Genomic DNA, 13,300 nt, shown 5'->3' with positions numbered 1-13,300 from the left:
ACCCTCCTCGCACTGAGCTGGGAAGACTGCTAAAGGGAACAGACAGGGCAACACTAAGGAAATTTCCTCCGCTGGCTTGCAGAGGCTTTGCCAGCCAAGAAACTGGCTTGCCAAAACAGAGGCAGGAACAGGCTGTGGGGAACCTGATGGAGGGGCTGGTCTCTGTCTGGACGGGCCATCAGAGAGGCCTCTGAAGAGAAGGTGAAGCAGCAGCAGTCCCCAAAGGCTCTATTTAAAAACCTACAAAACTCCCAGCAAGACTGTGCCTTTACTCAGATTACACACTTGGGAGAGACACATAAGTTGCCCAACCAAGAGAAAGAACCTTGCCTTAATGAAAAGCTCCATTCAGCCATTATGTCTGCTCATAGCTACTAATTCCTCACATACATTATAACTACAGTGTCACCTAACTTGCTCTTTAAATCAGAACATCCTTCTTTTTGTCACTTAGTAGGATCACTTTTTCGCTTTCTATTAGGTTCAAAAGACCAAGCATGCTGAAATGAAGGAAAATTAATTATTTTTGCATTAGAATCATAGAATCATTATGGATGGAAGGGACCTTTAAGATCATCAAGTCCAACCGTTAACCCAATACTGCCAAGTCCGCCACTAAACCACGTCCCTAAGCACCACATCTACCTATCTTTTAAATACCTCCAGGGATGGCAACTCAGCCACTTCCCTGGGCAGTCTGTTCCATTACTTGACAACCCTTTCGGTGAAGAACTATTTCCTAATATCCAATCTAAACCTCCCATGGTGCAAGTTGATGCCATTTCCTCTTGTCCTATCACCTGCTACGTGGGAGAAGAGACTGACTCCCACCTCGCTACAACCTCCTTTCAGGTAGTTGTAGAGAGCGATAAGGTCTCCCCTCAGCCTCCTTTTCTCCAGGCTAAACAATCCCAGTTCCCTCAGCCGCTCCTCATACGACTTGTTCTCCAGACCCCTCACCAGCTTTGTTGCCTTTCTCTGGACACGCTCCAGCACCTCAATGTCTTTCTTGTGGTGTGGGGCCCAAAACTGAACACAGTATTCCAGGTGCGGCCTCACCAGTGTCGTTAGCTTCCGGTATATTTTTAAGCTACAATTCAGCCATTTAATTCCTCAAAAAATTTAATGAAAAGGAGTTATCATGATAAACTATTGACAAAATATAGCACAGGGCCCAGCTTCTGCAGACCCAATGCAAACCACATTAAACGTGTGCCTTCCATTTGCAGCAACAGCAGATACATATTAAAAATATATGCGCCTCGCTGTGTGAAACATTAATATAAGCTTTACACAAAAATGAATGGAACTATCTCATGTATAACAGTTAGGTGTGGGGCTTCAGAGTTTTTTATATGTAATGATTATAGGCTTTTTCTTTTTTTTATCATGCGGTGCCACCTGTTAATAGTACAGATAGGCAAACAAGAAGGGAAAACATGTTACTTGGGCACCCTAGGTAGTTCAAAGCTCTTATTCAAAGTGTCTAGATTTAAAGAGTAATTTTTAAAATTCTTAGATCCTAACACTTGCCTTTAGAAATGAAATCTAAACCTCACAAGGTATCACTTCTATTTTCTTAGTATGTGAAAGGAAACTAATACGCCTGCAGTAACATTCACAAATAATTGCTTCACCTTCTGACCCACAGTCCTGATTTTCCACAGAGCTTAGAAACGTCACATTTTGATACACTATAAATATCTTTCACCTTAGGAAAAACTCTGGCCTATAGGGGCTCAACACAAATGAAACGTGTGTCTAGTCTTTCATGGATATATGCGTGTCCTGCTAGTAAACGTATCCAATATTTTGGTGTTGCTGGCAGCTTCTGTTCTTATTTTCATTTAATCGTGGCCTAGTATCATAGCAGTCGCTGGTTTGTGTGCAAGAAATACTTATGGGAAAATCTGAATACAAAACACAAAGAACGTTAATAACTCCCTGATGCATATATACAACACCCTTCAAACACAGCTTATAAGCTTGGCTATGAGGAACAGAATCAGCAGCAGTAAAACTAAAAGGTTTATTGCAAATGACTACGGACCAGATCCTCAACTGACAGGGAAGCACAGTTGAAAGAAATCATCCTCCACTCAGGAGCCCACTACCAGGTGCCTCACTCCAGCTGCACACAACAGCCTCTAAGGCTGTCTCACCCACCACACACCTGAACATCGAGCCAATGCAAGCTACCAAGAAGCTATAGTCCCTGATGGCACCTACCATTCTCATGCAGGAGAGCAGGACACCTATCACAGACACCTAGCAGCAATGTACCTCCTTCAGCCTTCCTTCTTGCATATCTCCTTTGTTACAGTGCTAACCCTATCTAATAGCATGGGCTGCGAGCAACTGGAGAAGCCCTGCGTTATGTGGGATGGTATGATGTATTGACCATAACTAAGAGAATCCTCCACTGCTCAAAGACAGCAGTTTGCAGACTCTTTGAGCTAATTAAGTGGCATAAATGAGCAGCACTGCTGTTTGGAACATAAGCTGCAGGCCTCATCTTATGTGCAGGTAAGTAATACAAAGGCACAGGAAAAACACTGTATTTTCACTTTCCAAAATACTATTCTTTAGCTAGAAAGGACCTGCTTGTAATTTTGTGCGTGCAAAAATAAATTACCTGAGCTTTATTATGTAAAATAGTAAAACCATAATCTACACATACACGTTTTGTAGGCTGTGGTATCTTTGCTAGCAACATAAGGAATATTTATTTAATTTATATGCAAAGGGAGGACTGAGGCATAAAGAACAAAGTGCAATAAGAGGTGTTGGGAAAAGAAGATCTGAAGCATACATCTATTTACAGCAATTCAAATCTCCACAAAATAAAAATAAAATAAAATCTCTACTACTGAAACAGATGTTTCTGAGACAGGAAAACAAAAGAAAGAAAATCCCAACATCTGGAAATGTAAGTGGCAGCAAAAACTGTAGGATTAAATTAAATAAAGATAATAGGTCTGCACTACTAGAAGGGCATTTGTGAAGTTAACCAGCTGTCAATGAATTAGCTGGCAAAAGTAATTTTTAAGAAGATGAGCCATTAGAGTGTATTTTGGCGTTCAGTTTGTTGAATTGACTAGAAAGAACACGTGTGAGAATTTAAAACTTAAAATTAAACATCCAAGGCTCCCTGGACATTATGTGACTAATTCCACCCGTGACAAAACTATAAAGCAGCACTGGAATCCAGATAGCAGAAACTGCCATGTGTGCAAGATTTGACATGATTAATCATTCTTACTTGAAAGCCCTTCCTGTGACCAGGAGTACTGTGACAAATAGGCAGTTAAAGGGTAGAATATACTACTCTACTGCTGCATCAAGCTGCACACGATTCTATTTCATATTTCTACACCACCACCAAAACATCATAGAGAGCTGTTCCATAGAGCACATTTTTGACTCAGATGAGCATCCGGTCTCCTTTTGCTGGGCACCTCACATAAGTGAGAAAAGAGAGCAAATTTTTAAAATAGGATGTCGGTAAAATAACTTTCAATATAGTTTTTAAGAAGTCATGAGAATTGTTTAGTATTCAGCTGTTTACATTTGCTATGTTTAGCTTAAAAGACAACTAGGTATGCAAAAGAGCCGTATTTTAGGTGTGCAACAAGCATTATCAACTAGCTAAACGTGATACATGCTTTTGAGTTCTCTCTCAACTCAAAGCCTAGACAATATTAACTTATTCAATAATTTATTACCCTTTATTTCTTCCTCTAACTTTGAGCTCTTAATACCTGCACAACGTTGCTGCCTGCAAAACTGGCTCGTCTCCATATCCGTCCTCTGACCAACGCCTCGTTTAACAGGTGAGCAAGTTTCCGCTCCATCTCAGCCTGAAACACTTCCTCCTGAATTCGCTGATCGACGACACCCAAGAGAACTACATTGCAGAGAAAGTAACCCAAGAAAACAAATGAATTAGTAAAACTTTTCAGTCTCTTTTTTGCAACTTCAGTTACAAGCTCTGAGTCACCCTGTGACATCTCACGGATAATTCAAGAGCAGCTATATTCATATGGGAATACTGCCCAGTTCAGTCAGAGGTTACATGTCGGAAAGGAAGACATCGAGTGGGAAAAGGTTAAAAGAAATAAATTAAAAAAAAAAAAAAATAGGGCAGAGGGCATTTTTGGCATCTCAACCAGGATACTGAAGAAACAGTTTCAGTTCTAAAACCAAACATAAACTTCTGAGCATTCAATGAATTATTTATAAACAAATAAAGTTCAGTAGTTCAGTCTAAATTATCTGCTGCAACTACTTTCACTCAAAATGTTGTTTGGAAGTCATACAGAGGTGGAGATGGGCAGGGCAAGGGTTCAGAATCAAGGAGAAAAAATAAGAGACCAGCAGCACATGAATGAAGTTGTCTATTCCAAGCGCATCTTCCCTAGATAAGGTAAAATTAACAAGTATGGTAGTCATAGCACAAAAAGAACTGGTTAGTAGCCCTGCCCACATCACTTCCCAACCCCAGGTACTCCAGGTCACTGGGGCAGCTATGCTGAGAGGAATCTCTGAGGAACAACACAAAGGAAACATGAAAAAAGTGTGGACCTTTACTAACAAGGTGGCATCCATTAAAAGAAAAGTGGAGTGAATGGAGCAATGGTCATTCAAATGACCTAATTAAACAACCCTAAAGGACAGTAAACCAACTCACTGCTGACTGCAGTAAAATAATTCAGTTTTCATTCCTGAGGGTCTCCACTAAAATGGTTCATATTTTTTTAAAAATCCCTTTTTCAGTGTTGTCATGTTTTGGGGTTTTTTTGAGTGCGGTGCTTAATAAAAAGCCATCCAATTAGATAAAATCAATATAATTTTAATTGCCCTGATTTTTAAAACAAAAATATTAAAACCACTTTTTCCATTTAAAAATTTTCACGGCAGACGTCAGAAAACATTTTCATGATTTCTCACAGAGATCAACAGCATCTGCCTTCTAAATTCAATTGCAGACTAAGTATCTCAATTAAATAGCAAAATAAATAGACAGTGGCCTAAGACTATTATACACAGCAAGGAGAAGATGGTTCTTGCCTGTGTATTGAATTTCAGTATATAATGAATTATCCTTAATAGCATGAACTGTATTTTACAACTGAGAGGGACAGCTACAGAGAACACTGCGTATCCCAATGGTTTATCACTATTGGGATACATGCTTATATATCTGGGTAATCTAATATTAAAAACCTCATTTTCACATGCATAAATTCTATAATTTTCCTATGTCATGATTCCCTTACGATACAATTTACAGACTAAAAGGACTGACCCAGCCAGAGTCTACGAGCTCTTCCCAGGCTGCCTGCAAGAACTAGGATTACAAAAAATTCCTCTACAGCAAAAAAGGTGCTGCAATTGGCTTTCAAAATCTTACAGTCAGCAAGTTTAGAAAACCCCAAAGGGACAGGATTTCTAAGCTGGAAGAACCCTCTTCCTCCTGCAGGATCTAAAGGAACTTCCAGCAACAATGGACAAAGCAAACCTAAGGCTGAGCAACAGAGGGTGAAGGTGTGACCAAAAGATCCAACATAAATCTCTAAGGAAGGATGAGGATGGCATTAGATGTGGGATACACACATGTAGCTTCCCTCACATTACTAAACCTGGATCTGAAATTCATTTTTCTTTTCTAAAACAAACTGTGTGGGCTTCAGAAATTAAGTTGCCACTTGGTTTCCTGCTTAAAAAGTGAACTGGGTCACTGGTGAGAGGAGACAGGGATACCTGAAAAAAGAGTAAGTCCATATTAGTGGTGAACTACCAGTGAAATAGTTGTAGGAAGACAGAAGTGTATCCAGTGGGGCATCTGCACCATAACAGCAAGTTTGCTAGACATAGCCTGGTCACTGTTCAGGCTTTCTGCTTAAAAGAAGCAGGTAGGAACTACAGCAGGCAGGCAACCTCAACTGCCTTTGAGCATCTAAACGCGAGAGGTCAACCATATCTGTGAATTATAGAATAAAACATCCAGAAGACTTGGGTGGGAGGGATCTGCTGTGAATGAATTAGAAGAATCACTGAAATGTGATGAAACGCTATCATGTACTTGTAATGTATCTATTTTCATTCTGTTTTATTCCTGGCATGTTTTGGTAGAAAGTGCCACACGCACAAAAAAACATTAATTTTCACTTAAAGTAAAATAAAAACAAAACAAAACAAAAAATCAGTGCGGTATATTGACAGCATGCAGAGTAGACACTTTATGCGTGACAGTGTAAGTTGTCTCACTAAGAATGAACTACTTTATAGACAAGAACTACTTTGTGTGCATTATCAAGGAATTGCAGTAGTTCATTCTAGACCCCGGAATTACATCTCCCAGATATTTCAGGTCACTAGGACTTTGGGTTTAGAATTTATTCAGTTCAGGCACGTTATTACCTCGTAAAAATGCAGCACCCCTAAGCTATCGGTATTTATCTAGGCTAGTTATCCTGCTAACAAAAATAATTGCACTCTTTCTTACTCACAGAGACTGTACGTACCTGTTCGCACCCAGGAAGACTTCATCAACCGTGACACATTCAGTTTAGGATAATGAAAGGCTGAGGGAAAAACAGAATGAAGGAAAAACATCCGTAAGAACAGTATTTTCAGTAACATACACAAAAAAAAGAAGCCACTTCATAATTTATACTGTCAGTAAGCATCTTATTTACACAGATGTATTACTACTCCTGAGGCTATGCAGACACAACGGTAAGGAAAGTGCTCCGAACATACATTCCCCAGTTTGTCTCTGAACAAAAAGAAGCTAACCGAAGCAGTCAGATTTATTACCTGAAAGATTTCAAGCTGCTGTACTGAGGTCATTGCTCCTAGAAACTTGAAAGTAAAAGCTCCCTGTCTGAATTGTGACTCTGACTGAGCTAGCTGCAGGCTCATACTTTTGCTTAAAGGGCAATGAGGCTACTCATGAATATCTCAGAATGAAAATAAGACCTTCTTCGAGGCAGAAACTACATGAAACCAGTAAATGTAAAGCAGAAAACTAAATACATCTGATTTTTGTTCCAGACTTGTGCAGGGGAAAGCATTAAAAAACCCACCACCTTGATATTTTTTTATTTTTTACGAACACCACAAATACATGCATGTGCAAGCATTGCTGTGGACAAATCTTATGCCTTTTGTTTGGCTTGGAGGCTCCAAGCTTTCCTAATTTCTCAGGTCTTCCAAGAAAGCTGTGCTCTAGTGTGAAATCCTTGCCCCAGTGAAGTAAATAAAGTCTACTTCCACCGACTTTGATAGGGATAAGATTTTTCCCAAGGTTTCCACTGGAGAGCAGTAAAGACATGTTGGGAAAGAAGTGAAGATGGGGGCTGGGCCAACAGTTTTCTCAAGGGAAGTCTTACGCTTCACTATGGCAATAAGAAAAAGGAATGGTCTTAACTTGCTCAAAATATTTAATCGAGATGCAGTTTGCTAAGCATTAAACAAAGGTTAATTTTTAAACCATTTCACGAATAGAAAGAGTGTAGCACATAACAATTAAATGACCTGGTCCATGCTAGGTGAATTTTGAGTAAAGATGTCCTGTTGTCAGTTGTAGAATAGCTTGCTGCTATTGCATGTTTCAGGGAAACAGAAAATTACCATTTTTTCTAATTTAATTTGCAATAATTTATAGAGTAGCTGACCTCTGTCAGTGTACTTAACAACTGATTCTTCTGCTCTTTAAAAAACTTATGGATTTTTTGTTAAGGGAAGAGCAAAAGAATTACTAGTTACATTGTACCTTTTATCTTCATAGATTTATAAACAGTCCTATGGAAAAAAATCGAAAATGATGTTATTCTACTTTTATTTCAATAATAGCACCACTAGCTTCAAGAGGACCACGTGGGAGGTACTTAATGACTTACTATATCAGCATATCAGAATATGGTCCTTCATTCTGAACAGGAAACATCGTCTCTCTATACACTGACCAGTGTATAGATCATCATTTGATACATCAAATTTCCAAAACTCTCAGACATACAAACAGCACCTCCCAGTCCATTTAAACAAAGACATCTAATTTTGGCATCCTGCTACACGATTCTTCTGATTGTAGCTTTTAGATTGGAGTTCTATTTACTCTGGTCATACAATTTTTTACTTCAAATTAGAAATACAACCTGAACAAAAAAGCATAAACTAAACTGCATCTGTTGTTTTTCCAAAGCATGGAAAGAGCAAGATAAGAAAATCAAAAACCTTCCAATGGCCATAAAACTTTGAACTGCTAGCAGTTCGGAGTTTTTTCTTCTTTTAAACCAAAATCGTGTTTTGCCTCAATACTTAATGTGCTCTTCACACTTGTTCTAATTAGTGCTTGAAAATGATTTAATTCATGCAAATTGCTGCATGACTATTCACTTAAACTTTTCACGGAATTAATGAAATTTAAAAATAAAACAACTTGAGCAGAAAATCTTGAAATTGAAAAGGAAGATGCACAGTGATCATTGGCAACTAAGGCTGGGTTCTAAAACCTGATGACGAATGCATGAAATGATGGACACCTCTGTAACTGAGACCATGCTCAGCAGTCAGAAAATCCAGGCTCCAACTCCTATTCCATGGGTCACTCAAGTATCTCACCAACACACCCGTGGCCAGATCCAGAGCTCAGCTGGAGTCTCAGCACTGCAGCAAGATCATACTTGCAAGATTCCTAATGAACCCTGGGACTAACGACTAAAAACAGCACAGACTGATTGTTATTCTGAGGAGGAAGTTGGATAGACAAAATGCAATTATTAGTTAGATTGTGGCTGGTCTGCTAATGACTATGGATGCATTAATGAAGTAGATGCTAGCATCATTAGAAGATTGTAACACGCAGCCCTGAAGCACCATACAGTGTAACAGCATCAATTCAATGCCGACTGAAAAGGCAAAGGGTCACCCAGAAACCTCTTGACAGCAGTCTGAAGCACACCACTCAGGCAGCATGGCCTTCACCAGATGCTCCAACAATGACCTCTCTGCCCCTCTCATACAGAGACATGTAGGACCATGCAGGATAGAACCAGTACCATATTGATCATTCTTATTTGTGATAAATATAGGAACAGCGATAGGAAGCATGGAGAGAATGCAATATTTGGAATGAGAAGGCATCACCTGAAAAATAAGATTCCATGCAAATATTGGGGTGTGGACAATAGTAGCACACTGTATCTGTTAAAAGTCTGATCCAAAATCCACTCAGAAAAAACCCTGCCAAATACTTCTGCAGTCTTTGGACTGTATCATATGATTTTTTTTTTATCCCATTGGCCTTGTAACATCTCCAAGATATCTGAAATAGATGCCACCCATCAAAGTGCTACTTACAGCACTGAAAAAACAGCAAGTCCCAAGGCAACTCTCTCTATTTAAAGTCATAATAAAACCAAAGAGATTTATTCGGGGTAAGTTCAAGAATGCCAATATTCCTCATCTAGTCCACAGCTACCCTCTGCCTGTCCTCAAGAGAAATCTTCCAGCTGTAAAGAGATACCGAATATATTCTTTCCTATTGTCCTTAATGAACTAGCACCCAAAACCCCTCAACAGACTTGGTTTTCTTTCTGCTCACATGTAGTTCATGACCATCTAACCAGTTTGCAACCTAAAATGTGAGATGCAGGGTGTTCAATGCAACATAAGCATGTAGGAAGGTATAAACTGAACATTTGAATATAAGCAGGTTGCTAAAGTCACCTAGAAGTCCACGGGGGAAAGAAAAAAGTCTGGAAGTTTCCAGGCTCGGCCACTCCAACAGCCCTATTCCTGCATAGAACAGGCCATTCTGTCAAACTAACAATTTTCACTGACTCTAAATGAGTGGAAAAAAACTGACAAAAAAGTCCTGTTGTTAATGATGTACTACAGGCACAACCCACACAGTTAAAAGTATAATCAGTACATATTTGTTATGTGAAAAGAAAAAACCAAAACAAAACAGTGAAAGGACTGAGTGTGAAAGGCGATGTGAAATGAACAAGTGGCAGGGAGCAAACACATTCCTTCAAACAAGGCTCATATTCGGGATATCGAAGATAAGGTCTCACTTCACTTAACAATGTTGAGATACAGTGATATTACACAAGTAGCTTTTCCCTAGTATGAATCAACTCGAAGCCCTTGACAGCTCGGTTCACCTACAAATCAGTTCTTTTTCTTCAGATGCAGACTATAAAACTTAAAATCATATACAGAGCCCTCGGGAGCAGGGGGGGGAAGTCACCACCAAGAGTATTAACTCTTACCGTGCCTGGTAACTAAAGTACAAATGGCATAGGACAGTATGGCAAGGAACATTTCATATTTACATATAAACAATAACACAAGTAAATTGTTTATAAATATCATATATTTATAAACAATAAATATATAAATATCCAAAAATCCCCCCCTAAATTCACGTTGAAAAACAGAAGGTTGCGTAACAATTTGCAGACTAAAGCGGCTACGTATCTAAGGAAGATCTTCACAACGCCTTCCCTGCTACGACTCCTCTGTAGACCAAGGGACAGGATGAAAGCAGAGAGGTCAGGGCCCAGAAAATAAAAACATTTAGGCATCTTACTACCAAAGCAGCTTTGAGGATCTGGCTGTATGGTCATCCTCAACAGACTGCTGAATAAGACGCCTCAAGAAGGATCTGTCCAATGCTGCTTTGCCTTCGGACATGATTCCTGGCTCTGAACACTGAAGATCTGAAATCCTTTGGCTCAAAATACAGTCACAGCAACAGTGCAAAGAACTGTATAAACAGCTAAAAATAACCGAGTGTGGTTGCCTCGCTTACAAAAGCATATGAGCTACATTCATTATGGTGCTTGCTGACAGACAGACCCATAGCTCTAACAAGCTGAGAAACTATGTTCCCACTTTGCTGACTTACCAAATCGCACAATGTCTGGTGTTCCAAAACAGTGACTACAAAGGCACCGATGCACTACTGAGACCAGACAAGACAAGTTCAAATCACAATAAGCTGTCCTGCAGTGGGCTCAATCTACAGTAAATACGAGTTCCTCTAGCAACAAGCAAGTCAAACACTGACAAGATGCTTCTTGATTTAGGACACCATATCCACCAAATCCTCAAGTTTTCTACGTTGTGAACTTTGGGGAGCTCTCATAGTTCCTAAAAATTCTGAATTACTAAATTGAAATTTAAGATATTTCTTTTAATTTATTACATTTATTTTGTTTTATTTATTTTAGTACAACATCAAATGTTTTGAAACTTCAGTCTAGACAAATTTGAAGGTCGTCTTCAACATTTCTCTATCAAACAAAGAGACCACCAACAAACTCTGGCTAAGATCTCTGAGGCAAGTGCTCTGCTCTGTTGGCAACACCTGTTCAATTGACTACGGCAGGAGTAAGATGGGGTCATTGAAGGCAAGGGTGTATACATAACTTGTTTAGCTGTCATCATCCCTGCTACTGGGGATGTGCACCAAAGAAGCAGCAATTTGCAAGAGCTCCAAACAGGAGAATCTGGGAATAAAGTGTGTATCATGATGGACTTAGTCACCACTGATGAGTAACTCTGCCTTCCTACACTAAGGGTCTGCTTGAGGATTTGAAGTTCTGTATTGTTTGGGAGACTTGGTGGATTTGAGGGGAGGAAGAACAATTTTGTGTTTAGAGAGGCTGGAGGCCTGCGCTGGAATTTGCAGGAATGAAATTACCATGCTCATGGCATACTTGTTTAAAATTGCCAGCGGGAATAAACAAACAATTCCTGAAACTTCAGAAACAAAGTTATAGAAATAACTCACCCGCAGGCTTAGACATGCCACTGTACTAAAAGAGGTGAGATTTGCCAGGCCACAACAGCCAACATTTACATTACTTCATTGCAAATCCTCAAAATAGTCGGGAAAGGAGAAGAAATCTGAATGGGACCTTTTTCCAAAGGCATTGCCTGACCTCTTCACTCATTCTACTTTGCATGGCTTTCTCATTAATATGTGAGCTACCACAGAGCTCCACTGGCATTGGCCAAGAATCAGCCCCACTGGCCAGGCACTATAAACATGCAGATAACACAGGAAGAGCTCCTGCTATAAGCACTAATAAATTACCTTCAAATTTCCTAAGTACCATCAGGAAAGGAAAATAAGAACAGTGTACATGCATGTTTAATAGGAATGCTTTTCCCCTATGAGCACCCTGTCTTTCAGGATACATCGGCCTTGGTAGGAATTCTGTTATCATTTAATTGCACCGTAGCTCCATTGCACTATCCAGAAGATGAATTCTCAGCAAGGGGCAACCTGCAAATTTACTACAAATATCACTATGTGGACAAAAGTAAAAACTGTAGGACGTAACGTGTGTACATCACAGGAAAAAAAAGCCCCATGACACTGAAAATAATACCCAAGAGACCAAAAGTAATAAACCCTAGGGCAAAGGTGCAAAAGAGATGATGAAGAGTAAAGAGACATGTCTTTCAAGCAATCAAGGCAAACACAACATTTAATTTGAATTCAGTGAGAGATAAAGACCACAGCCCGCAAGCTGAGAAATTCTGTGGCCTCACAAGGAACAAAAGAAATGATAGTCATCTATGGACAAGGATTCTCAAGGCTTTTGGTCCTGGCTGAAATAAATACAGTTACCACTGCACAGGTACAGTCTGTGTGAGACTGACTGAGAGCAGAAATGTTTAAAGGAAATGAGACAACAATCTGCTACATTTTTTAATTGATTATGGGAGCAGAAGGTTCAAAATGCTGAAAAATGAAAACAAAAAGTTTCAAAAAATTACTATGTTTATGCCACTTCTAATCATTGGAAAAGTAGCCTGTGCAATCACCTCATATAGATTTAAAGGTGCTATAGAGAACAACCGCTGCTGCTGACAAACACTCTCTTTTATTATCTTTGTTGACGTACTGCTGTACAGCTGCATAATGACAGTAACTGCAGTAGGCCTGATTTTCCACTTGACATTTAACTTTATAGAGAGAACCACTATGTCAGGTGCTATACACCTTTATAGCTCACAAAAATAACTGACAGCTAAAAATCTGCAAGGGAAAGCACAGTGACATAAGAGAAACTGGGAGTTAATGGATTTGATTAAGAGTAAAACCTGCCACCAGAAAGCCAAGTACTGATTTCTCATGATCTTGCTTACGTTCATGAGACATTTCTGTCATGACAATCCATTCATGTACAAGGATAAGTGTTGAGTTTAGAAACTTGCTTTATTTATGAGACTGAGGTAATCTGAAAAATCTAACCAAGGGTGAGTGTGT

At 39.4% G+C, this 13,300-nt stretch overlaps 1 protein-coding gene across 1 annotated transcript in view; it reads right to left on the bottom strand.

Annotated features, from left to right (window-relative positions):
* The window catches only part of KIAA1549, a gene marked incomplete at its 5' end in the record, with an annotated part of 134,502 nt that overhangs the window by 48,459 nt on the left and 72,743 nt on the right, over positions 1–13,300 (bottom strand). Inside the window, 2 exons of the mRNA XM_082488765.1 lie at positions 3,762–3,907; positions 6,528–6,587. Coding sequence (XP_082344891.1) covers positions 3,762–3,907; positions 6,528–6,587 — 206 coding nt within the window. The remainder of the gene's footprint in view (positions 1–3,761; positions 3,908–6,527; positions 6,588–13,300) is intronic.

The sequence above is a fragment of the Vanellus vanellus genome (genome assembly GCF_965231255.1).
Source record: "Vanellus vanellus genome assembly, chromosome: 1".
In the NCBI taxonomy this organism is placed as follows: domain Eukaryota; kingdom Metazoa; phylum Chordata; class Aves; order Charadriiformes; family Charadriidae; genus Vanellus; species Vanellus vanellus.
The sequence above is the reverse complement of the archived record's forward strand: the minus strand, read 5'-3'. Positions and strand labels throughout refer to the sequence as shown.